The sequence below is a fragment of the Electrophorus electricus genome, chromosome 3, assembly GCF_013358815.1.
Source record: "Electrophorus electricus isolate fEleEle1 chromosome 3, fEleEle1.pri, whole genome shotgun sequence".
Lineage (NCBI taxonomy): Eukaryota > Metazoa > Chordata > Actinopteri > Gymnotiformes > Gymnotidae > Electrophorus > Electrophorus electricus.
Window position 1 is genome coordinate 30,619,100 of NC_049537.1, and position 27,862 is coordinate 30,646,961.

A 27,862-nucleotide genomic window follows, 5' to 3' on the forward strand; every position below is an offset into this window, starting at 1 on the left:
TGCTGCGAAATTCACACCTCCACTCTCTGCACCACTAGCTTTATTTGCACATTCCTTATTAATGACAATCTTTTCTTTCTCTAGAAGAGACTTTTGGCTTATACCTTTAAAAAAAATTCTCTCTCTCACTCTCTCTCTCTCTCTCTCTCTCTCTCTCTCTCTCTCTCTCTCTCTCTCATTATAAGTTCTTGGAGGATCTGCATGCTAGGGGGAGACATTGGAATGATGTGATCATAGGGTTGGATAAATCCCTGGCCCCTTAGTCACTGCTGTTGATTCTGATTAAACCATTAGTCCCCTTTTACTGCCGTCACAAGAAGCCTTTACTTTTTGCTGCAACCGTGAACCCTTGAAGCAAAGAGAGGCACCGTCAGCCGGGCAGGGAAACTGGAATTACACCGACCAAATGGCACTGGATATGACAGCTAGTGGTGTCTTGGACCTCTTTGAGTGCAGGTTCTCTTATGCTTACAACATTTCTTCTGCCTGTTAATGCCTGCTGAAATGGAGAGTTGCTCAGACACTGAAGCCTAATCCTGGCAGCAAGGCCATGGCAGCTCACAGCAAGCATCTACCGCAAGCCTCTGTCAGGTGTAGTAGAATATAGGCCATGTATTTTGGGATACCATTGCAATGGATCCATCTGGTTTGTTCTCTCCTGTGTTTCTATTGTGCTGTGAATCATAAATATTCTGGTCAGGTATTAGCAAGGAAAGACAGGCATCTAACACCATCTAACACAGTGTAAAGCATCAAATGATGGGTCATCTCTGTCATCCACCAATGCAATGGAGCCAGGCAGAAGAGAATGATTTTATTTACAGAAATACAGATTTCATTCCTTATCGAGAATGTTCAATGAATCTGAATACCACGCTAAGACACCTGCACTCTGCTGCTGCTAAATGGATCCTTCTCTTAGAAGGAGCCCTTTAATTTCTGCACATCTTTGTTCAGGCATGTGCCGAGGAGGATGGCAGAAAGCGAGAGGAACTGATGGTCTCTGGTTCCCCTGAACAAAATGTAGGTCTAAAGTAAACATCTCCTCTCTTTCCCCCAGCCTGCAACAATCAAATTAAACTGTTTTTATAGGTCAATATAGCTTTTATAGGTACATTACACAGAATAGGTAGGTAGCGGTTTTATTTATATTTTGTTAAAAATTAAAAGATCATAATTTCACATATGCTGCTTTTACAGTCTTTACTGTCTTTTTTTCTGTATTTTAATTTGTTTACTACTTGGATTTTGTTTTTACAGTATTTTTAAAGTCACACTCTAGAAAATGTATTGGTTTCCCAATAATCACAGGCTCAAATAATTATAAGATAAAATCAGAATGTAAATCCTGCTGACCTGAAATATTAACCCATGACCCGTGTTTGTGTATAATTTAAGATTTAGCAGAGAAATCATATTTGCCTTTTGTAGTCAGTATTCTTTTACCAGGGATATAGTGATTTTCCAATAGCAGGATATGTTTAGCCACTCAACAGCATACTACATAATCTGGTGACACATTACTGAACGGCTGCATAGGAGGCTGTATGATATTTACAAAAGCCCTCCATGGCAAATGACAAAAACGTTTATAAAAGCTTATTCCAAGAATCATCAGCTGTCATAAAAGCTGCTTCTGTCAACTTTGATACACGTTGACATAATGACTATACAGTTATTATGTGATACAGATTTTTGGGGACATTAAGACGTGTGATGACACTGTGTTGGGTGTCATGACATGCAACATTACGACTTTGTAGGTTAACAGTTTTTTCTTATGTCAGGGTGACATTATGCTGACAGCACGGCTTACCAAGTGAGGGTGCTGCTAAAACTGAGGGCTACAAAACATGCTTTGTAGTGTCTGCCGTAACAATGATGCACCATTGTCGACCTGTAAAAGTGCTCCTGTTTAAGATAAAACCTTAAGAATCAATTGTTCTTTTAGGTATATTGGTGATGTGTTTTCTAGATAAATACTGCACAATATAGACCATTTCCTCCCTATATTGCATGTGACAGGTAGTTATTTGGCCTGCAGTATATATACAATAGTCACTTTTTGAAACAAAGCTATGGACCATCTGTTACCGTGCAGTTTGTGTTAACCCTTTAGTTAACCCATTAGTGGACAGCCAAGACTGCTGTTGGATATGGGGTGGTGTACCACTCTCAACCCAGCAGGGACTCTGGTGTATGTTATAAACCCAAAAGCATTGCCGTGTTTGATATTATGCATGCCATAGATTTGAGCACTTATGAAAATGCACCAATAGGATAGGTGTTCCTGATAAAGTGGCGAGTGACTGTAGGTACTAGGTAGGTGTTCCTAACAAAGTACGTGAACGGAGAAGAAGGAAAAACCTAGCGGAGTGACTTTAAGGCCGCCCTTCACGTCAGGATACGCCAACCTACGCAAAGGCGCACGCTATCTCAGTAGTTCATGCCAAGTCCGCTCGCTGGTGTTATTTCATACTCGTGTCCCTGATCACGTTAGGTAAAAGGGAGAAGGTATTGTTTGCGTACACTCAAGAGAGCACCACACCAAGCTTACAAAGCCCTGGGAGAGCGAGCTGCCCTAGCACACAGGCTGCCGCCGCGCGCTCCCTCGTTTCTTTTCACGTCACCGCACCTACAGCCTTGCGCGCTTTTGCGCGCCTCCTGCCGTGACCGGTGCGGTTGCTTTCGCATTTCTCCTCTCATCTCACGGAAAACTCGCCGCAGCAGTCCGCCGAATAGCGAGCACTTACACAGTACTTGCCTTGTACGGTTGCGAGAATCAGAAGACAGGTCCGTATTCCTTCTCCTTATCTTAAAGGTAAGACGGTATTTATTTGGTTTTAAAGCGAAACGGAATAGATGAAAAACTCATTAACCGCGCTGCGAACGCTCGCGGAGGCGCAGCGCGTGCGTCTGTTGATCCACCTGAGTACCGCATTGCATGACCCATAATAATTTTAAAATTATGTATATACTGTTAATTGTAGGCTATCACACTATAGGCGATGTGCCGGAGTCCTTCTGTAGAGCTGTCAGAGGTGATTAACTTCTGTAGTGTGCTTTCCCCAGATGCACGCGCCGTTTCAACCGTATAACGCCAAACGAGAACCTATTTTCTTTTCCAAATGGCCCCTTTCCTAAGCATAATGTTTGAGTAGTTATTGCGAATGAATGCACCGAAAGCTGCCAGTGCTTTTGTATCAAAACTGTCGAGAGGATTTTTTCATATAATTGTGTTCCTGTGCGTTTAATATCAAGCAAAGAAAGCCTCGATAATGAATACCTAGATCGACATTTTGCAGGCAGATGCGTAGCCGATATGTTTCTGGGGATTTTTCTCTGTCGGTATGCGCACACAAAAAGACACCCACACTGATGTTTACAGTCGCGCTACAGCTGCTGTTTCATGATGTGCTTACTGAACGAAAACAAAGGCAAACATGTTGCGTGGTGAGGTGATTTGTGCGGTTTCAGTGTTAATAGAATAGGCTACCGCGAGGTGTCCACCTCTGTATTTACCGCTGCCGAGGATGCAGATCCAACTTCACGTGCGCTTATAACTTGGAACAGCAGTCAAGAAGTTGATGCAGTCTTGTAATCTGACAGTTCTTTCGTCGTGAATATGCAGGAATTGTCACTGTCGCGGCGAATAATGTATTTTCAAGGTCATCGCAAAAAAAGAAATAAAATGAGCCTCATATCATGTGTATCTTTTACAAATAACATGTGCGAAACCATTCGCCGGGATACATTTATATGTAACATAATCCTTAACTGACGGAGTTTTGATGCTAACCTGATCTCTGGACCAAGCTCAACATGTCTTGTCATAATGCATCTAGTCAGCGTCGTGATATCTGATAAACTTAGTTCTATACATAATATTAGTTATGCAAGTGCCAGTCACTATGATAATTGTTTCTGATGTAACAAGGCGCTAAATGTACTGTTGAACAAAAATGATTAATCATAATGTAGTCGTGGAGGTGGATGTGACAGAGTGCTGGATGTGTTCTGCTATGTCACTACTGCCCTCGGTAGCAGTCTGCTATTCTCTCTCCGTGATTGGTAAAGATCAATTTAATGTAGCTGCATTAAAACCGTGTATTGCAGATTGCTTCAACCTTGGCTGCTATCCCGGGGGAAGGCTTCTTGCTGTTCTCTTGTTGCAGCAGAAATAGCAGTGATGTAGACTAAGTAGAAAATCCAAAGAGACAATTACTCATTTATGCAAATACTGTTGACACTGAGGTTCTGCAAAGTTGTTTACCTACACAGCATGCATCTTATTTTTCTGGATATCTTATTTTGAACCACTGACTTGCCTCTATCTCTCCTGGCCCGAAAGTGATACAATCATCAACAGCTGTATCTTTTCAAATTTACAAGAACGGCCATGGCACGACAGGAAGGTAGTGAATTTTACAGCAGAGGCCTGCAGTCGAAAGAGAAAACAAAAGGAAACAGGCATTCGTTGCTTTGGCACAGATACGAGGGTGCTGATTGGCTTGGTATTCCAATGCCAGACTGCTCCTTGCCGTGCCCACTAGCCTCCCGAGGGTGCCAGTATGCCCCGACACTGATACCTGTAGATCCAGAAGATTTCATTAAAGACAGTTCAAGAATTGGCGGTTACTTCTAGTACGTGTGGCCCAGACTAAGCTCATTTTTCTTTACCCATCTGCTAGTCTGTCTCTGACATGAACGCCCCTGGCCATGACTAAGCAAACCAGAACCCCACGGCATTGCTACAGTACACGGTCCTCCTAAGTGACCACATTAGTTTACCTAAAGTCTTTGAAAAGACTAAAATTTTGCTCCCTGACACCACTTTGATGAAATAAAATAAAAGACTACAAATCGCCCCGATACACCCTGATTAAAATGCTCTGGCTGTAACTGAGTCTGGGAAAATGGAGGAATCAGCTGGGATGGGGTTTATTTTAGGGATGACCCAGTTTATGTGATTATTCTGGTATCTGCCCATAATTACACTCACTAGACTAGTAGAAGACTGATCTGTGTTGCTTTTTCCCTGATTGCCTTGAGGGTATTGTGTGTACATGTGTGTGTCCTCCCTGTGTGATACCTCAGTATGTAAGGGGAAGGAACCTTGGTGAAGCCTCAGAGAGGTCATTTTTAAGGGCCACTCTGGGACTGATTGTGGAGGCTCTTCTCTGCCACCTTATGTGACATGGATCTGTTTTGTCACCATGGCTCCAGCAGGGACTTCTGCGTGACGTGCTCTTTGGCCATGACCTTGGGGGGGGCAGTTTCAGTTCACGGCTTGCTTGCCTGACTTGCCAGTCATAGCCAAAGTGTTGCAGCATGGGAGATGATGTGAGGGTGAAATTAAAGAGCTAAACCACTATTTATCAGCACACACTGAAGGGAGACAAGACACATGAAACAACAACAACAAAGTTGATCAGCCATCCATTTCTTTTTGAAATGAAATGATGCTCATGTGAGTAACTGAATTACTGGCTGCTACAGAATTTCAGTGCATTGCTCGCTTGACAGTCATTTATCCATTTGCAGCATGTTGTCGGTTAATAGCAGCTACATTTACAATAAGGCAGTGACAGTGTTTCCATATTCACTATTTAAGTGTATGAGGGAGTTACCCTGCAAAGATAAGGACAGCTAAGAGAAAGAAACACTGTTTGAGAGCTTTCCTCTCTACTCCCTTTCCTGGAATCAGAAACATACATATCAGCATTTTGTTTTGGTAACACTGGTCCTTGTGAAATCAGGTGTGACGACTCTTTTTTTCAAATTATGCTAATCAAAGACTGTTTAATGAACCCATCTATATACTAACAATGCAGTATCTGTGTGGCTCTTTCTTTCCGTGTGTGTGTGTGTGTGTCCACAGGATGCTATGATGCATCTCGTGCAGCACTACAGTGGCTAGATGGAAGGTGTTCCACATCTGCTTATAGTCTTCTTAGCTATCGCCTGCAGTTGCTGCCGCTGGCTAGCCCTTATGAAACAGTGAAGCACTCTGGTATCTAACCCCGCCTTGCCAGTGCTGTTTCAAGCACCAGGACTCCTGTCAGGCCTCCTCATGCGCACACATTGTCACTGGGTCTCCTGAGGCCCCAGTGGTTCCCTGAGGTTATGGGCAGGCTCACAGTGTGCACTCACGCTGATGTAAGCCATCCACTGCCCCAAAGACTGGTGGGATAATCTGATAAGATAAAGGCTAATGTAGCACACCCTGAGAGTGAATCCATGTGGATGCTGCCTGCAGCTAGGGGAGAACCCTAGTTGTCCAGGGCTACCCTTGTCACTGGAAACCATCCTCTCACAATGAGGATGTGCTACTGGGGATTGTGCACCTCCTGTTGTGTTCAAAAGTCTAATTTGTGCAGTTTTCCTCTTCCGTCCTGGTGACAAATACCTGGAAACAATTTCTCAAAGCCCAGTGGTGGGGTTACGTTGGGCAGATGTGATTTGCTGGAAACCCTTATTTAGACCCCTGTACTTCAATGGCTATATGGTTGCTAGTAGCTGGGACTGAGGTGGCAGTTGCTTTCACTCTCTTCTGGGGATGGGCCCAGAAAAGGGAGGGGCCTAGAAAAGGTGGTCTAAAAATTGTCCACTCAGTTCACTCTGGGATGTTCTCTGTGGATGAAATAAGAGAATGATGAATCTTAAAATGGCAATCTGGAATATGAACATTCCTGGACTCTTATGACAGACCTGATAAGCCACGTGGTGTTAGCCAGAAACTTTTCACTCACTGTGCCGGGAATAATCTTACCACGACAAACACATTCTTCCAGCAAAAGATTAAGTATTAAACATCATGCATGCATCCCTGATCCAAACACTGGAACCAAATTTATTACATCATAGTACTAGGCCGTGACATCACTGCTGTCCTTATAACTCATGCAGATTGTCAGATAATTGTGGCCAATCTACACAACACTGCATCCAGTTTCACAATTTTTTTTTTAAACATCATTTAGCTGACACTTTTATCCAAAGCAACTTACAATTATGTACAGCTTGAGTAATTGAGGGATAAGGGTCTTGCTCAGGGGCCCAACAGTGGCAACTTGGCAGCAGTGAACTGGCAACCTTCTGATTACTAGTGCAGTACTTTAACCACTGAGCTACCACTGCTACAATTCAAAAGGCTGGCAAGAGGAATCTTAGTGGTTCCCGGCTATAGATGACTGACCCTAGCGGCGAGTTCTGTGGTTCTCTAGCTGGGAAGCTGAGGGACATCAAACCTTCCTTGCACTTTGAAGAATCCATGGACAAAAAATGGCTTCAATAAGCTGCTCTCTCTGTGAGGCAGCAGCCCAAACCATCAGCTGCAGAGTAAAATACATCAGGATTGATTTGATTAAGTCAGAAACCATCATATGCTTTTTAGACACAATGCATAAGGTACACAGGGCATCCTTGAACAAACCCTCAGCCAGCGAAAGCAAAAATGGCAGTCAACTCCTAGGGATGTACAGAAAGTCGTATGGATTCTGCAAAATGAATGGTGGAGAAACAACTAGGAAATCCAAACCTACGCAGATAGAAATGACTTTCATCATTTCTATAAGTTTGTTAAAACTATAGCAGTTATATATACTCACTCTCTCACCTCACTGAAATCAGCAGATGGCCTGACACTTAAAAAAAACAAAACTAACAGAATTAGACAGACAGACAGAAGACTTCAAAGCCCTGTGCAACCAACAGGCTTCTGTAGATTCATTCTATCATAGATTAATTGTCTAAACGCCCTCTTATTCCAGTCCTCAGTCAGCCTCCAGCTTTCCTTGAGGTTCTGACAGCTGTTGGCTCTCTCAAGAGCAATAAATCTCCTGGCACTGACAGTATGGAGGGTACCACTGCACAGCAACACTCCACCAATATATTACCAAGGTCTGGGAAAATGAAGAAATGCCCTAACAGTGGAGAGATACAAATATCACCATCAAGCTGCAATCTGCAGCAACAGTAGAGTTTATCTTTCCTCTGTAGCAGGCAAAGTGCTATCAAAGCTTGTACTGCAGGACTTTCCATGTGGTCCCCAAGTTGTCTTAAAGAGTGAGTTCTAGAACTACAGTGTCCTGATGACTGTGTTTTTGTGGTTCATGCCTACATTAGGGTGGGGCTGTCTGTAAATACCTCCAAAACAGTGGTGGTCTGTACCTGGAGCTCTGGAACACCACTTGCAATAGTTCCATCATTGAAATATCTAGGCAGTGTTCTTTCTGTGAACTACAGGATTAATCAATAAATTCAAAACTGGATTAAACAAACACCAGCTGCCTTCTGGAGATGTAGGGTTTTTGAGAACAGAAATTTCCATGTACACACCAAAATTGCCCGATACCAAGCCATGTGCATTTACACCCTCCTGTTCAGCTGGGAAGCCTTGGTCACTTATTACCATCACATCATGTTGCTTGAGCAATTTCACATAGTCTCCTAGGCCCCACTTGGAGAGATTGTGCCTCACACTGACATCCATGAAAGGACCAATTGCAGAAGCTCTGAAGTCATAATTACCCAGCATCAAATTCGCTGGTTGGGCCATGTTATAAGATGCCTCAGAACACTACACCACAGAGTGTTTTATGGCAGGTGGACAGAAGAAAAGACCAGATGAAGACTTCATTAAAATAAAACCAGAAAATCTGTAAGGTGCTGCAGCTAACAATAATAGATGGTTTCAGCTCATCCAGCACAGGGCTGGCATCATGGAGAAGAACAGGACGAACAGGAGACAGTAAAAGTGTTCCAGGAGGAATTCAACCAACAATACTCCTGTGTGCACGTCTGTGTATATGTGCATGTGTAGGTGTGCATGTGTGTGCACGTGTGTGTATCGTGTGTGTTATGGCTGTTTGGAGAGCAGACACAAAATAGCTGCAGGGCATACAGATAAGCGAAGGCAAGCTACAAATGAACCGGTAGATTTGGAATGATGGCATTGGGCTACATTTGAAGATTTGAGTGAGTTTGGCTCATTTTTCTTGTGCGATTTTCCACAAAGCTGTTTGTACTATTATTCTACCAATCTTTCATGGGGATTCTGGAATGCTCTGTCTTCTCCTGTCTGGGAGCCAGGCCATGTCAGCGCTTCTCTGCTTGGATCTACATGTGCATTTGTCAGTATCTTAGCCACCAGCATTGTTCCCTCTAGTCATATTAGCTATTCTAATTTGCACACCACTTTTGATTGCTCATTCTATTTTTGTTATGGCTCTTTTGCCAGCTTGATTACAGCAAACCTACATTTCGTTCGTCTGTGCTTAGCTTTCAGATGAGATAATCCTACCTCCGTTCTTCACGTTTTACCACAGCATCACTGGCATGATTTCAGCAGCCAATATCAATCAACAAATAGGTTGATTCTTCATGACTAGACTCAGGAAATTTTATGCAATGTCCATTTACATTTGATCAGATTAAGCTTTCAGATGAAAATGTTCTGGGCTCTGCTTCTGCACATAGCCTGAAACACATTCGCCATTTTGATATCTCACTAAACATCCCATCCAAGGGGTATCCAAATATATACATCCATATTTATTTATTCTTATCTAGCTCTAGGTATAAGCTCTGTGTATCAGCTCTAGGTATCAGCTCTAGGTATAAGCTCTGTGTATCAGCTCTAGGTATCAGCTCTGTGTATCAGCTCTAGGTATCAGCTCTAGGTATCAGCTCTAGGTATCAGCTTTAGGTATCAGCTTTAGGCATCAGCTCTAGGTATAAACTCTGTGTATCAGCTTTAGGCATCAGCTCTAGGTATAAGCTCTGTGTATCAGCTCTAGGTATCAGCTCTGTGTATCAGCTCTAGGTATCAGCTCTAGGTATCAGCTCTAGGTATCAGCTTTAGGTATCAGCTTTAGGCATCAGCTTTAGGTATCAGCTCTAGGTATCAGCTTTAGGCATCAGCTTTAGGCATCAGCTTTAGGCATCAGCTCTAGGTATAAGATCTGTGTATCAGCTCTAGGTATCAGCTTTAGGTATCAGCTTTAGGTATTGGCTCTTGGTATCAGCTTTAGGTATCAGCTCTAGGTATCAGCTTTAGGCATCAGCTTTAGGCATCAGCTCTAGGTATAAGCTCTGTGTATCAGCTTTAGGTATCAGCTTTAGGCATCAGCTCTAGGTATAAGCTCTGTGTATCAGCTCTAGGTATAAACTCTGTGTATCAGCTCTAGGTATAAGCTCTGTGTATCAGCTCTGTGTATCAGCTCTGGGTATAAGCTTTAGGTATCAGCTTTAGTTATCAGGTCTAGGTATCAGCTCTAGGTATCAGCTCCAGGTATCAGGTCCAGGCATCAGCTCTAGGTATAAGCTCTAGTTATCAGCTCTAGGTGTCAGCTCTAGGACTGCTCCTCAGACTCATCAGAAGTGTCTTTCACTTGCCTGTCTCCTGCAGACACGCCATGGGGAAACAGAACAGCAAGCTGACCCCCGAGGTGATGGAGGACCTGGTGAAGAACACAGAGTTTAACGAGCATGAGCTGAAGCAGTGGTACAAGGGCTTCCTGAAGGACTGTCCTAGTGGCCGCCTCAACCTGGAGGAGTTCCAGCAACTCTACGTGAAGGTGAGCCACCTCACCTCCTGCATGTTGCCCCATGGTGCAGCATTGCCTCTGGGTTGGGGCTCTTGCATGCTCTGTCAGGGGTTGGGGGATGACATCTTCACTTTGTGGCTTACTTGCGAGTAATTGGAAGAGCTCTTCGAGATAGCGTCCTGCTGACTAATTGGCAACCATGCCCAAATTCAGTGTGGATCTCACAGCCAGTGTTGCAGCCTGCATAGTGTATCGTGGAGTCCACTTTACGACTGTATACTTTACTGTAAATATGTTAAACTGTAAACTTTACATTCGTTTGTTCATTGATTGGCTGGGAAGATATATGCTGAGATACTGTCACTGTTTCTTACTGTATAGGCACCACAGAGTAGCTGTAGCACATCTTACAAAGCAAGTTGTGGACAAACCTCTTAGCCGCAGAGTGACTAAATTCCACAGCTGGTGGAGCTTTTCCACCGAAAATCTTTATTTGGTCAAGGATCAGGTTTATTATGTGCCCAGAAAACCACACCGCCTGCGTGGTTAATAAGCATGGGAGCAGACAGAGATTTTGATGCTCTAGTAAGGGGAGAAGGAAGCCCAACAACACTGGAGCGACTCTGCCCCGCTGCCACCAGGACCAGGATGGCAGTTCCCACTGTGCCTAACTGCAAAATTTATGCTAATATCCTACACAATAGCACAAACAAACTAAGTAAATTACCAGTGAAATCATGCACACTGTTCGGAGGGCACTCTGCTTGCTGGATAAGCTTTGCACACAGAAGGGGTCAGCCGACTGGATGCTAAACCTTTTAGTGAATGTGTGGTGTTTCCTGGCAACAGGGTATCAGAGGTATGGTTTTATTAAAATTTAGAAGCAAAGATAGTGAGAAAATGGATGACCCTGCATTAGTAGGCCAACGAGTGCCTTGAACAGAGGTGAGAGAGAGAGAGAGAGAGAGAGAGAGAGAGAGAGAGAGAGTGTGTGTGTGTGTGTGTTTGTGTGTGTGTGAATGTGTGCATGTATGTGTTAGCTAGGAAAGAGGTTGTTTGTGCATTTGTAGAGGTTTGTTTGTGTTGTGGGTACACTGATGATGATGTGTGATGAATACTGGCACATACCTGTGCTTTCTCTCGCATCATTTAAATTGAGTTCTTAATAATCCTTTCATTTTCTCCTGAACTCTTTGTTTTTTTTTGCTACTGTTGAAATTCATTGAAAATTTATGCTGATGTTTTTAAAATGTTTAGGCAGCTCAAATACTGTTGTTTATGACAAAATGATCAGATTCCATCTTTGCCCATGAACAATATTATGGACGTGAACAGAAACAGGCTTGGTGTCGTATGTCTGCAATGTTTCTGACACTGTTGCGGTGTTGCCCTGTTCTGGTGTATTCCATATTAGTTGCTGCTAATTTTAGGGCCCTGTTTTTCTCAAAGCAAGCATATGTCCTAGTGATTTTCAATAACAGGTTGCCAGACTAAATAGAGGATTAGATCAATCCTATGGATAAGCTTGACTGCTGGTGGACTCGGACTGTAGGCAGGGTTTACATTTGTTAGAATTTTTTAGGGGTTTGTTTTGTAAGAGAGGTTTTGTAATTTTGCACAGTGTTTGAACCGCTGAAGAGAAAATCTGGAAGGGTTTTCTACTGATGTTTTGATAAAGCATTCAAATTCCCTACTTCAGGCAAAAACCTCTCGGTATGTGTGGGGGATTGGGTCCAAGACCCCCTGTGGATGCTACAATCTGCAGATGCTCAAGTCTTTTATATAAAATGGCGTAGTATTTGCATATTACCTAAGCATATCCTCCTGTGTACTTTAAATAATCTCTAGATTACTTATAATATCTAATAAAATGTAAATGCAATGTATTGTTTAGGGAATAACAACAACAGAAAGTCTGTAGATGTTCAGTATATTCACAACCATCGTCGTACACGTCAGCAGCAATGTAACATTATCTTTCCTTCAACATTTTTGCTTTTGTTTCATGACCTGAAAAAGAAACACAGAATATTTAAAATACAAATACATATACAAAATATCATTATAAACAGAAAAATTCAAAATTCAAGTTTAGCTTTTTGGAACTTTCTGGAATATATATTTTTTCAAAAATATTTTTGATGTGCAGCTGAGTAAATCCCTTTTTTTTTTTTTTTTTTTTTTTTTTTACATATCTTAGATTAAACTTAGGTATCAATACCTATGTGAACCTTTTGACTTGCCCTTAAAAACAGATCCTGGTGACAGAAAAAGGAGACACACTGTGACATAACACGCTGGCCTGAATGTCTTAAGGAATGATTTTCTCACATTCGGACACTCTGTGAGCCAATTTAACCTCTCAGCCAAAAAGAAGCTCCTGTTGCTGTGTGTGCCAGCAACACGGCGACCAGGGCGATAGCAGTGCGCAGAGGCAGTGAAGGGACCACACCTACCGATCAGTGCACAGCACGACAGTGCCACACTGATGATGTGCAAAAACAAACAAACAAAAACAGTGCTCTGTTTGTTCCTGCTGAATTAGGCAGTTGTGATCCAGCATATCTCACCTTGATCACAGATTGCACGTAAAACATTTCACAAGTATCAGGACATGAGCCACAGTGTTCCTATTTTTAAATGTCATGGGCTTGTCATCTCATGCTCTACCTGAGAATCATTAACCAGTTACACTCACTGCTTATCAAAAGCCTGTCGAGGCTAGTAAAAGCCTGTCAAGTCTGACTTACACACCAAATTACCACGAATGTGGTCCTGTTGGTTCCCTCAGCCTGCACATGCAGTGAATGCACTGTTCACACCAGTGGCCAAGGCCTACCAGGTTCCTTGGTGGGTTTTAGCTGCTCTGTCTGAGTTCAGGGCTTTTTGTGGTTTGAACTGGCTTTGGTATATTAGCTACCCGAGTAACGCCCTGTGTTAAATGAGCAACCAGTGCGAGAAGGGCTTCCGGCACCACGATTCTGTGTGGGGATCAAACATGTGGCAGACTTCTGACCACACAGAGTACTGACCTGAGCGCATATAGTACTGACCTGAGTACACAGAGTACTGACCTGAGTACACAGACTACTGACCTGACCACATAGAGTATTGACCTGATTACAGAGAGTATTGATCTGACCACATAGAGTACTGACCTGAGTACACGGACTTCTGACCTGACCACACAGAGCACTATCCTGACCACATAGTGTATTGACCTGAGTACACAGAGAACTGACTTGAGTACACAGAGTACTGACCTGATTACGCAGCGTACTAGCCTGACCACATAGAGTACTGACCTGAGTACATGGTCTACTGACCTGAGTACAGGGAGTACTGACCTACTTCTGGGTTGCTGCTGTGTTGAATACGGAAAACGCTGGAAAGGGTGAATTGTCTCCGTCTCACGTTTCTAAATATAAACCTTTGTGAAATATTTCATGTTGTCATGGCAGTAATGTTGTAGGGGAGTAGAGACTCTCTGCATATCGACTTCTAAATGATTCAGGTGAGTCACACACGTATCTGTCATAGTTTTGTTCATTACCCCTCAGCACCATGGGTTGTGTTGTTCTTTCATGTTTCTTGTAGATCTTTGACTTTCTAATGTTATTCTGCCTCTCTGTGCCTTCTGTCACTGTCTAACCACCCACCCCACTCCACCCCTCCCTGTCTCATCCATACACAACTGCATACCACCAACAGTACGTTACATTACAGTCAGCACCCAGGCACAACTGTCACAACTGGCAGCTCATCTAAAAATAATGGGCTGTTGCTTCCCGACACCATGCACCTTCACTTTCCCGACTTTGAGAGAAATCACAGTCTCTGCCATGGCTCCTCCTGACTCGTTGCTTCTCATTTGCGTCTGCAAGGTTTTGTTTATTGTAAGTGATTAGGGGCAGACAAATTTGAAATATAGCATGAAACATACTTCCAGAGTTTTGGAATAATCGCTACTGTGCCGGTAACAATGTGCCAATGACACTGTGCTTGGTAACACTGTGCTGATAACAGTGCTGATAACACTGTGCCAATAACACTGTGCTGGTAACACTAGGCTGGTAACACTGTGCTTGGTAACACTGTGCTGGTAACACTGTGCTGGTAACACTGCTGGTAACACTGTGCTGGTAACACTGCTGGTAACACTGTGCTGGTAACACTAGGCTGGTAACACTGTGCTTGGTAACACTGTGCTGGTAACACTGTGCTGGTAACACTGTGCTGGTAACACTGCTGGTAACACTGCTGGTAACACTGTGCTGGTAACACTGTGCTGGTAACACTGCTGGTAACACTGTGCTGGTAACACTAGGCTGGTAACACTGTGCTGGTAACACTGTGCTGGTAACACTGTGCTGGTAACACTGCTGGTAACACTGCTGGTAACACTGTGCTGGTAACACTGCTGGTAACACTGTGCTGGTAACACTAGGCTGGTAACACTGTGCTGGTAACACTGTGCTGGTAACACTGTGCTTGGTAACACTGTGCTGGTAACACTGTGCTGGTAACACTGCTGGTAACACTGTGCTGGTAACACTGCTGGTAACACTGTGCTGGTAACACTGTGCTGGTAACACTGTGCTGGTAACACTAGGCTGGTAACACTGTGCTTGGTAACACTGTGCTGGTAACACTGTGCTGGTAACACTGCTGGTAACACTGTGCTGGTAACACTGCTGGTAACACTGTGCTGGCAGACATGCGTCATACTTTGCTTCCATTAGCGTGTGTCCAAATTCAAGATGGTCGTTTACTTAATTTATGTGAAAGAGCCTCTGCATTTGCAGAATGAATACATTGACCTTTAAGACGAAAAGAGCAGTATAATTATATATAAACAGTTTAAATCAAAGGCTAGTGAATGGGAAAATTCAAATACACTGTCCCTTCGGTTGTTTCTTTATGGCATAAATGCATATGAAGGCTAGTCTGTGATGTTTTCTTCTCATGCAATCATAACAAGCCATTCTTAGAATGATGTTGTGTTGGTAGGAGTAGCTTTGCTTGCTGTGGTGGACTCTACTCAAATGAATCCATCTAAAGGGATGCAGTGAATTGACTGTTCTTCTGCAGGTGGGGGTTGTCCTGTGGGCCTTATTAGAAGTGTTTGGTGCTTCTCACCATGGCCAGATGGAGAACCCCCCCCCCCCCCCCCCCCCCCCACAGCCAAATGGAAATTTTAATGGCTGGTATTGCTCTGGGATAATCATAGCATTCATTTAGATATGTGATACCCAACTGCATTGGTAGGTCAGGAAGAACTCAATGTCACACAAAGTTGTCCCTACAAAAGGGAAATACATTTCTCCCTGAGAATCAATAGGAGGCCATCTAGAAGAGCTCCCACACCAGTGCAGCCTGTGAGCTGACCTTTATTGAGTACAGGGCCCTTATATGGAGTGGTGGGTTTTGTTTCCCTGATTATTTTTCTATAGTGTTTTTTGCACATGCATTTTACTGAGAGGTAAAAGATATCATCTAGTGAAGTGCTTTTAAAATAACATGGACACTCAAACATGACCCCTTTTTGAGGATTTATGATTTTTGATTTCCTGAAGTGCCCCTTGCTGCTGATACACTTTCGTGTGTCACACATTGTATTTCACAGGATTGTAACCACACTAGTGGGCCCTATCACATGACTGCAGGCAGATGTGGTGGGATGTGAAGCTGCGATCGCTTTGATGGGGCTTTTCCATAAGGCGTTGTCGTAACAGGCAAACAAGGTCACTGCACCAGCAGACAGCCTAAAAACAGAAGAACCCATACTCATAAATCCAAGAACAAGCTAACAAGGTCAGACCAAAGCAACGGAGCAGGAGGGTGCTAAAGACTACAAGGAACTCGAGCACACCCAGCACAGTAATTGCATGTTTCTCACACATAAAATGTAGCAAAGCAACAAAGCCAGCTAAAGATCACACTTAAGGGCTACTAAAGAGTCCATTAACTTTGAGCAAAGGTGGGAATGATAATCTGATGTGGTAATGATTGTGGGAATGATCATCTAGGTGCGCAAAGGTGGAGCCAGAACCAGTGGTAACCAATCAGAAGCTGAGATACACATCATACCTCTGAAAAGACTGCTGGAGTGGATCCTCTTCGACACAAAGTAAAACGTTTACGTTCATATTGTCAGATTTTATGTGGTCTTTTCTTCTCTTCAAACAAGCATTAATTTAATAATTACATAATACCAAATAAAACATGCCACCAAGATTGCTTAAGGGCAGTTCGCTGATCCGTGAAAAATCCTCATGGCTGTACTGCAGTCAGCACCCAGTACCCAGTACCCAGTGCTGAGCCAGTGTGGTGTGCTGTGACGTAGCAGAGCTTGACAGAAAAGGAAAAAAAACTGTCCATGGATGGTTGCCCTGGTTAGCCTGTGGTCAGCACAGTAGTCCTGGTACCTGCCTGTTCAGTGTCAGCCCAAGGTCAGCCATTCCTGTCCTCCCTCTGCCTGTGACTCACAGCCTGCTGGACCTGGATGGCATTACTCGGACGAAGGCTTTCGCTATATGGGATATGGAACCGCCATCACTAATATGGCTGTCTGCTTTATGCAGCTATATGGTGCCCAGTGATGGGTGTTCATTAAGAAAGTGTATTGTAGCATTGGTGGAGAACGCCATTCCTGCACACTCAATTTATTAACACTTTACTGCAACAGCAAAGTCTTGAAGAAGACTCACAAAGCAAACAAGCAGAATGAAATCAAAACAGAAGAAGGGTTAACCAAAAAAGACACACATCACAAAGACAGTAACAGCGGACATGCTAATAAAAAAGAATAAGAACCTCCTGTGCACAATTGAACTCTCAACCACAAATGAACTTTCAAAAACAATGAACAAACATTCATTTTTAAACTAAATACAGTCTGCAGAGGTGTGCACAGCATTATGGGAATCCTCAGTGTGTCCTCCCAATGCCTGCCCTAGTGACCATCGTCTCAGTATGTAGCCTATGTCTGACAGCAGGTCTGAGTGCTCCGGGTCCAGCTGAGCAGGAAGGACCATGGCAGTCTCACCATATAGAAAGCAGTGGCATTTAGCCTGTGCTCACTAACAACGTCCTCGGAGGACTGCGTGTGTTACCGCTGCGTCATGACCTGCAGGCAGACTTACACGGCCCGCACTAGTCTGCAAACGGTTCACATGCTTCCTGATAGCATGTAAATGTATTGCGGAGTCCACAAATACTTCAGGGAGAATGACATCTCCAAGGCCCTTTACAGGTTAGGACTGTTGTTCAGTGGTTGTTGAGTGGGTTGAGTGGATTCTCTTTCGTCAGTGGTTACATTTTAAGGGCGAGCTGACTAAGACTGCTTAGTCAGACATCATTAGTACAGATGTACAGAACAGGTTACAAGGGTATCTTAGACTTGGCTGATATTTATTGTTGCCTTTGTAATTGCGCTGTGTCCACTATCGGCCGTGTCTTCCTTGTTAGCCTTAATGGTGGCTCAAAGATTTCTGGCAAATACTGGAGAATGTAATTCCTTGAATACCTGTAGAGCCTGTGGTCATTTAGAATATTGAAGATAGATATGACCACAGAAATATTAAATGAATAGACTCATTTAGGGTCTTTTCTTTTTTACAGCTCAGCTGGGTTAGCTCCTAAAATGATGTTTCAGAAACAATGAGTTTAGAAAAGTGAAATTAATTCATGTCTGTTGCACAAATTAAAGTAACCAAATTATACAAAAAGGCAGTATGATCAATTTGGACTAGTTAGTAATCAATTACTTTTCAATTCAGTTCAGCTTTATTTGCATTGCTTTTTTTTTTTTTTTTTTTTTACATCAGACACTTTAACAAAGCAACTTTGCTGTTCTTTGTCCATAGAAATGAACTATTATTTCAGTCAATCAACTGGTATTGATTTGGCACCAAGCGGTTTAGAGGTGAGCGTGAGTGAGGAGAGGTGGGGTGTGGGGAGGGGTTACGTAATGGTATCTGAGAACTGTGCAGCAGAGGGTGGCCAGCCAAGCCTAATTACTCTTACAGGCATGTGACCTAGTCCATCCCACTAGGGGAGAGGAACTCGTGTGTGTGTGTGTGTGTGTGTGTGTGTGTGTGTGTGTGTGTGTGTGTGTGTGTGTGTGTGTGTGTGTGTGTGTGTGTGTGTGTGTGTGTGTATGTGTGTGTGTGTGTGTATCCATACCCTCTCTGCAGCAGAGAGAGAGTGGGGGGGGGGAATAGAGAGAGACAAAGGAAGAGAGAGACAGAGAGGGAGAGAAAGAGAAAGGGAGAGAAAGAGAGCTCTTTTCAGCTCTTTTCATGGTGTTCTCAAATCTGTTGCAAAAATGCATTTGATCATAAAAACATGATCCCTCCTACTCAAGTGCTGTAAGGTTGTGTAGGGGAAACCATTTCTGTCAACAGAGATGATGAGGATACATTGGCTGAAGTCCATATGTGAAGCAAAATGGACTATAAAGAACAGACCTCTTAACTCTGATCATAATGTTTACTGTCTGTATCAAAAACTTGCGAGTGGATTATGACCTTTAGTCATAATAAGTCACAATAATAGTGAGCGATGCTATGGTGTGTTACTTCAGAAGGTACATTCCACCAGAAGGTCTAGGAGTCTGGACACAGGATGGAGCAGTGTTTCTAAACACACAGCAGAGTTAAAAGTCAGGGTGAAGGTCAGGGATCCTCTGTGAAATTAAGTGTGTGAGTGAGCTTCAGTTTAAGGAGCATGAAAGGCGATTGTCTCACAGTACGTGGTCAGGAATTCCTCACAGTTGGAGTAAAGGCTGAGTCAGTGTCCGGAGAACACGGGTTAACCAGATTCTTCCCTGCCAAGTGCTCCCTCTAGTGGTTGGTCTAAGTGACTGCGAGAAACCACATTTGATTCCAGCTGGTAATTTATGTAAAAGAGAGACAGAGAAAGAAAAAAGGGCATACAAATCAGTCACGTTCAGGAAACAGCATTTAAGCATCTTTTTGAAATCAACAAGAATAGAAGTTTATTAGCAGAATATTGTTTTACTGGCTGCTTAGTTAAGGATTACCGTGTAGACTGAAATGTAATCTCTGCCAGCCTAAATGCAGCACTGCAGAGGTTCAGCACCGATGGCACCTCCCCTGTAGACACTGCATACGTTCAGCTCAGCAAGACCCATTAATTGCAACAAGATGCTCTTGCGGTGATTCCAAGCCTAATTAGGCTGTGATGAGTGATGAGCTGGACTCGGTGAGCATGTGTTTGTTTTGCAGCTCTCCTGAAACCTGGAGGCATCCCAGACCCCTGAACTGTAGTCCAGTCAGACACAGCCTCAAGCATCAGACCGTGGTCCAGTCACACACAGCCTCACACATCAGACTGTGGTCCAGTTACACAGAGCCTCAGATATCAGACCGTGGTCCAGTTATACACAGCCTCACAAATCAGACCGCGGTCCAGTCTCACACATCCTAACCATTCTATTTCCATATATGTGCATATGTTGGTATATATAGATTTTTTGTTTATATATATATATACACACACACACAGCTGTATTGTGGTTTTTTCAACCTGTTCAGTGAGCCTGTACTAACTGAACTGTGAGAGGAGGAAAAGGTATGATCATTCTGACATAATACTCTTATGATAATCGTTTTTTACACCGTTAACATGTATTAAAATTATTTGGTCTTTTATGCAACCTGTTCCATCTTAAAAAAAAGGCCATGGGTGTCTGAGGATGAGGAGAGTTTAGCCAAAAATATGACATATCCTTTGTGAAGCACTTTCTAAAAGAAAAAGTCTTTCAGATTTTGCTCTCTATAGTCAAACTTAGCAAGAATATCAGTGACTCACAAGGGAGTTCAGCCCATTCAAACAGTTCCAGTCCCCAACAACTGTTGCATTGTATAGAGTGGACTGTGTGTTTGTGTTTTCAAATGATTACAGGCAGCATTATGATTAAGGAAATGACAGAACCAGGGGATATTTTAAAATGATATACATTCTCACAATATTGGATACCAGATCTGCCTGCAAATTCAGAAGCACTTTGTTTGCACAGCTGATGAAACTCCTCTGTCCAAAACATTACATTTCTCTGGAAATCGACCCTGATAGCTTGCTCGAGGCATTAGAACTCTGTCAAATATCCACTTCTGGCTGACCACAAGAACTTCCCTTCAATACACTAGCTCTGCATGATTTGGTAAAATAGGTAGTTTTGGTAGACCTGGAAAATGAATGTTTTGCAATTATATTGCTATTTTAAACAGGGGAACCCTAGTAATATGGTTTAAGACAGGCTGACATTTAATATTTTGCCAGAAATATTTATATTTGTTGAATTATGTCAATGTAGTGATTGAATAAAACACCCACAGAACACTCATCAGGAATGTTAAGTGCTGATCTAAATTCTCACTGCACACAATAATAAATGTGATTTATTCATCTAAATACTCATTGCACACAATAATACGTGTGATTTATTCGTCTACATCCGCATTGCGCACAAGAAATGTGATTTATTCGAGGGCTTATTTGCATATAACAGTGTTCTGTGACATCAGCACATAATATGGTAAGCATCAACAAATCACAATATATCATGCAAGCCTAGTTATAGGTCTATCTATAGCACACTGACCAGATGAGCAATGCTAAAACAGGGAACTGCATACAGCACAGTAAGATCAGAAGATGACGAGACAGACCGTGTGTGTAAGGCCTACGTACAGCTGGGCCTGGGCTTACCGTGCTGACATTCCACCTTTAAGTCGTGCGCCAGATTCCTAAACATGAGAATTCTACCTGTCCGTGGCCATTCACCTGAAAGAACAGGGAACAAAGCATGCTTGTAAAGTGTGAAGAGAGTGTTTCACTGTCTCACAGCCCTGTTTGGCCCTCCCTTACCCCTGTGGTTTACATAACAAAATGTTTCATAACCTGCCAGATTTGTGCGGAAGGGCGAGGAGAGGGGGTCTTGCTGTGTTCCCCCACGACTTATGCTTCTGTGTGGTTATTTATTCCTTTCCACCTCCAGCGCCCCACGTTAGCGCGGCGGAAGGCCAGATGGAGCATAAGGCCTGCCCCGTGAGAGAGTCACTGAGCGGGCTGCTTCCTGATGCACCGCCCGCCTGGCCCAAGGCGCTCTGGCTCGGGGCTGGTGGGGATAAAGGAAGCGGAACGCGGGCGGGGGTGTTCGGCCCTTTCGGCTGACCCCGATGATATGTGTACTCACAGGGTTAACACCTCACAGGGAGAGGTCAGGCTCATGGCAGCTCAGTTCACTCAGCTGTCTCCTTTTGCAGCCTAGGACATGGTGTCCGGCGTCCAGTCCTGCTTGGCCTATAAGGAGTTTGGCAGTGTGTGATTTTATCATCCTTTGATTCGTCTTTAGGCAGCACAGGCAGGAGTAATGGCCCTTTATAAGAGCCGCACTCGTTAATGTTGTGAAATCGTCTGTACTTTTTTTAAAATAGAAGATTTATTGAACATAATAATGTTTTTAAAAATGGACCGCTTGAAAGAAGCACATCAAATATGAGCTAATAGCAGCTTTTCTAGTTTTATTACATTAGGCACTACAGTAAATCTCGTGGATCTGATGACAGTGTCCCATGTTCTGATGGCCTTGCTGCTTGTTTGCTTTCACCTAGTGGAGCATCTTTAATCAACAGTTAAGACAAAGAGTCCTGAGAGAGAAATATATGTATTCAACAACAGTAGTTCAAGATTATACAAAGTTGTAAGTGCATCAAGAACAATTCTGCTGTGTGAGACAAACTGTGAGTACACACTTTCTGGGAATATTCTGAGCTCTTGCCCAAGGAATATTAGAAATTTTACATTTTACTAGAGATTTTACATTTCATTCTATTTACATTGCAATTAGGCGATCGGTCAGACCGGCTGGCTATCCAGCTAGATGTGCTACGTTGCCTAGGTAACGACTGTGCCTGTATGTGGTTGAAAGATAACCTTGAAACCTTTAGAATCTTGAAAATATGCCTCAATATGAGGCATGAGTACAGTTCAGTTGCTGCATTTATTTTTTCTGCGATAACTAGACATTTTTAGATATCACTGATATGGGACCATCCTTTACTTTCATATTAATGAGAGAGCATTTTGAGAGAGCACTGACTTCACGCACGGATACGTTAGCCTTAAAAAAAGGATATACAAATGTTCTCTGTTCATTATGTCGGCCTATTGTCCAGTTGTCTAACTTACTGAAGTAAAGTGTCAGCACTCAGTGATCATCTTTAGGGATTTCACTAACCCTCCCACATTTGACAAGTTGTGGTGAAACAAAAAATTTAAAAATTATTTTAAAATATAACAGAACATTGACCAATATACAGTATATATTTTTGACTTCACAAAAGTACTCAAGTAAGAATATAAAGTTCCCACTTTTAAAACAACTCTTAAAAGTAGTATTAGTTCAAAACGCTACTTAACTAAATGTAACAGAGTAAATGTAGATTGTTATGACCCACCTATGTGAACAGGCTGTAACGAATAGAGTTTTGTGCTGAGCATATTGGAACCTCCCATGAGTGCTCGGCACCCATATGAACCTCTGTAGTAATTTGACCGGAGTGAGTGTTTGTGGAATTCAGTGGAAATGGTGTCAAATAAAGAACAGGATCAGAGCCATATTATTTTAAACAGCAGCACACACATGCACACGCTTTCTCCTCTCTTACTCTTTGTCTTTTCAGTGACAGTCTTATTAGAGAACCACTGGAAGGTAAGTACTTACCCTTTGAATATGGTATCTGCTTGTAAGTATTCCCAGATTCAAATGACATGAATTCAGTATTCTCTAATTACACCCAGATTAATCAGTTCATTAAAGTTAACAGTACACACAGAGGCAAATAAAATTAAAGCTGTTTTTTTTTCTTCCTATGACCAGTTTCTGTCACTAAACACACCGTAAAGGTGGCACTTATCTGATCCTAGGTCAGTGTGCTTATGCCTATTAAAGGAGGAAGGAGGAAGAAGGAAGCAGGGAATTTTGTAGCCATAACCCACAGAGACTGTAAACCTCAGTGTTTAAGTGTGGACAGCTTGAAAGCAGCACCATTCCTCTGTTTATTCCTCACTTGGTTTGGCTGTGTTGGGGCAGGCACACAACAGCGTGTGCTTTAGGAGACAGGAGGAGTTGATTTGTGTCAGCGGTGTCTAAGAGAGGGTCATCTCACCGCCCAGCCTTTAAATAGGACTGGTGTGACATGTTGGGGCGTGGTGCTGGTGCAGCAAACTGGTTGCTGATGGAGCGTGCTGATTAGTGTTGTGGAGTGCTGGTTACTGGTGCAGTGTGCTGGTGTGGAGTGCTGGTTACTGGTGCAGTGTGCTGGTTACTGGTGGAGTGTGCTGGTTACTGGTGAGGAGTGCTGGTTACTGGTGGAGTGTGCTGGTTACTGGTGCAGTGTGCTGGTTACTGGTGGAGTGTGCTGGTTACTAGTGCAGTGTGCTGGTTACTGGTGCAGTGTGCTGATTACTGGTGAGGAGTGCTGGTTACTGGTGAGGAGTGCTGGTTACTGGTGAGGAGTGCTGGTTACTGGTGCAGTGTGCTGGTTACTGGTGCAGTGTGGCTACAGCGACTGCACCCAGAGCATTTTACTCCTGCAGCCAGGCTGTCAGTGCACACACTTACATGCACACACACACACACACACACACACACACACACACACACACACACACACACACACACACACACACACACACCTGTCTCTCTCTCTCTCTCTCTCTCTCTCTCTCTCTCACACACACACACACACACACACACACACACACACACCTGTCTCTCTCTCTCTCTCTCTCTCTCACACACACACACACACCTGTCTCTGTCTCTCTCTCTCTCTCTCTTGCTCTCTCTCTCACACACACACACACACACATACACACACACACACACACACACACACACACACACACACCTGTCTCTCTCACTCTCACACACACACACACACACACACACACACACACACACACACACACACACACACAGAACATTTTAAGGAAATAATCATTACCCCTTAACCACCCTATACCATATAGCAAAGATTAGGTATTTTCCTGTACATCAAAATGTATTTAAAATTGCATTGATATTGCTGCTGTTTGGTGGAAACTAAAGTTAGCAGCCCACACTTTAACACTCTAACACAGCATTGTTTGAAGTGCTGGACCTCAAAACAAAACCAATGAAAAGGCAGCAGTAGATTTTGCAAGCAAAGTGCTTTTTTTCCCGCTTCCCTCTGCCATTCACAGTATCTTTCCATCTCTATTTTAGTTTTTCCCTTACGGTGATGCATCCAAGTTTGCCCAGCATGCTTTCCGCACCTTCGACAAAAATGGAGATGGCACCATCGACTTCCGGGAGTTCATCTGTGCCCTGTCCATCACATCGCGAGGGAGCTTCGAGCAGAAACTCAACTGGGCCTTCAACATGTATGACTTGGATGGGGACGGCAAGATCACGAGAGTGGAAATGCTGGAAATCATCGAGGTACGTCCGCAGCGAACAGGAGCCTGACTAATGCAAAGAAGGGTTAGCCACACAGACAGGAGCCTGACGTAGACCTGAGCCCTCAGGGTCTTCTCCTGATGCAGCTCTATGACACTCAACTGCCCTGTGGAAGTTCAGAAAGTTCCAAAAGGCAGGATTGATGTGTAACAGAATAAGCATTTGTATTGACATGTGACATAAAAGAAAGGAGTTGGCTGTGGCTAAACTCATGGAAAAATACTGGTTGTTGAGATTTCCTCACTTGGATACTCTTCTGACATTTAGGAGCATTAGTGGTGAACTGATTAATTAAAAGTGCTACATTATATTTTCAGAATTATGTGGACACTCATGCTAATTACTGAGGTCAGGTGTTTCAGCCACACCCATTGCTAACAGGTGTTCAGAATCAACAGGTGTTTATTCAATAAACAGCCATTGATAGTAAAATGGGTGGTGCTGAAATGCTCAATCACTTTAAAAGTGGCATTGTCATTAATGTCAGCCTTTTGACAAGTTAGTTCATGAAATAGCTGCGCTGCTACATCTGGTAGATCTGAGCAACTTTAAGCTGTATTATTGTAAAATGAAAGTGTGTAGGAGGAAAATCTAAGATGCTCAGCAGTAGACAAACAAAAATGACCTATTCTCTGTTGCACTATTACACGGTTATAAAATGGCCTATTCTCTGTTGCACTATTACACGGTTATAAAATGGCCTATTCTCTGTTGCACTATTACACAGTTATAAAATGGCCTATTCTCTGTTGCACTATTAGACGGTTATAAAATTGCCTGTTCTCTGTTGCATTATTACACGGTTATAAAATTGCCTGTTCTCTGTTGCACCATTACACGGTTATAAAATGCTTCTGGAAGTAACACCAATGAAATAATTGTGCAATGGCAGATTCAGGAAATGGGTTTCAATGGCTGAACACCTGTACTCCACTCACATGCCATGTTTCAGGTGGACTTGTGTAAAACATTTAGCCTCTAGATGCTTGTGCAGTGGGAGGGTGTTCTTTGAAGTGATGTGTCACACTTGATTTACATTTATGGCATTTAGCTGATCCTTTTACAAAGCAACTTACAATTATGACTGAATACCACTTGAGCAAGTGAGGGTAAAGGGTTTTGCTCAGGGGCCCAGCAGTGGCAACTTGGCAGCAGTGGGGTGTGAATGATCAACCTTCTGATTACTAGTCAAGCACCTTAACCACTGCACTACCACTGCCCCATCTACCAACTACTAGCTCCTGACTGGAACACATGTGTAGGAGGGATAACAATATGGGGCTGTTTTTCAGGATATGAGCTAGGCCTGTTAGTTCCATGCTACTGCATACAAAAAACATTTTAGGTCATTATATGTTTCCACCTTTTTGGCAAGCATTTGGGGAAGGCGCTTCCCTGTTCCAGCATGACTGTACCCCTGTGCACAAAACAAAGTCTGTAAAGACATGGTTGGATGAGTTTAGTGTGGAGGAACTCCAGGGGCCTGCACAGAGCCCTGACCTCAACTCCACTGAACACATTTGAGATGACTTATGCAAGCTGGGTCTTCTTGTCCAACATCGGTGCCTGACCTCACAAATGCTCTTTTCACTGAATGAGCACAAATTCCTATACAAACACCCCAATATCTTGTGGCAAGGCTTCCTAGATGAGTGGACGCTGTTATAAATGTCAGGAGTGGAGGACAGTCTCCCCATTAATGCTCATGGTTGTGTTTGTGTAATGGTGAGGCATTAATAGGGTCACAGTGTATGTAAGATGCCATAATCATGTCTGTGATTCTGCACTTTATATGATCTTAGAACCCTTAGAACCATAACCACTTCTGTTAAGTTCTTCTGGCTATCTTTTCTTTCTTATGTATTTATTAAACCAAATATGTGACTTCACTAAAGGAATAGTTCATTTAAATTTACCCATTTCCCATTCAGTCATGTCTTGTTTGGTTTCTGTTGTAACCTTTATAGTGGCGCTATGAAACTAATGGAGCTAGCTAGTATTGCACTAAAACATTCTGTAAATGCATGACCAAATGTTCACTTGTTTCACATGATATCACAACATCTCACACAAAATCTTAATTGTAAATTTAAAAAAAAAGCAATTTAGGAAGGATAGATTGTGTTTGCAAAGGAGAGCCTGTGCGCTCAAAGTGGAACTTTATTATCTGCATAACATCCAGAGCACTGGTACAGTTCCCCTTTAAGGTAATAAAGGCCCAGTGGAGACCCACTCTTGATTTTCCCTCAACAGGCGATCTACAAGATGGTGGGCACCGTGATCATGATGAAGATGAATGAGGATGGCCTGACGCCTGTGCAGCGCGTCGACAAAATCTTCAGTAAGATGGATAAGAACAACGATGACCAGATCACGCTGGAGGAGTTTAAAGAGGCCGCAAAGAGTGACCCATCCATCGTATTACTGTTGCAGTGTGACCTGCAGAAATGAGTGGCGTGCAACAGGACTGCACACGAGAGTTAATGTTCCATTCAGTTTGCAGCTATTTCCACTGACAAAGATTGCTTGGACTACCTTTCAACGGATCCGCTTCCTGTGTTTGAAACACTCGTGTGCATGAGAATGTTCTTTGCTAACCAATTTTACACATGCACACACACACAAGCACACACTTCCTCACACACATGCAAAACACATAGACACACCCTCTTACATACAATACAAGCTCATAAACATATACAGAACATACCATGCACAAATAGTTTTATATATATATATATATATATATATATATATATATATATATATATATATATAT

General features: G+C 43.0%; 1 protein-coding gene across 1 annotated transcript; it reads left to right on the forward strand.

Annotated features, from left to right (window-relative positions):
• The first annotated feature begins 2,435 nt into the window (after window positions 1–2,435).
• vsnl1a (visinin-like 1a) lies at window positions 2,436–27,810 on the forward strand. Its single transcript, XM_027015950.2, has 4 exons — window positions 2,436–2,821; window positions 10,412–10,580; window positions 24,850–25,065; window positions 27,337–27,810. The coding sequence occupies exons 2-4, from the start codon at window positions 10,419–10,421 to the stop codon at window positions 27,532–27,534; spliced, it is 576 nt and encodes a 191-aa protein (XP_026871751.1). The 5' UTR covers window positions 2,436–2,821; window positions 10,412–10,418; the 3' UTR covers window positions 27,535–27,810.
• Window positions 27,811–27,862: the final 52 nt, after the last annotated feature.

What these genes read in the sequence shown, in the direction of transcription:
- vsnl1a (XM_027015950.2), top strand. Translation starts at nt 10,419, where the DNA reads ATGGGGAAACAGAACAGCAAGCTGACCCCCGAGGTGATGGAGGACCTG. An exon ending in TCCAGCAACTCTACGTGAAG is followed by an intron (nt 10,581 to 24,849) that starts GTGAGCCACCTC and finishes TCTCTATTTTAG; the next exon opens with TTTTTCCCTTACGGTGATGC. An exon ending in AAATGCTGGAAATCATCGAG is followed by an intron (nt 25,066 to 27,336) that starts GTACGTCCGCAG and finishes TTCCCTCAACAG; the next exon opens with GCGATCTACAAGATGGTGGG.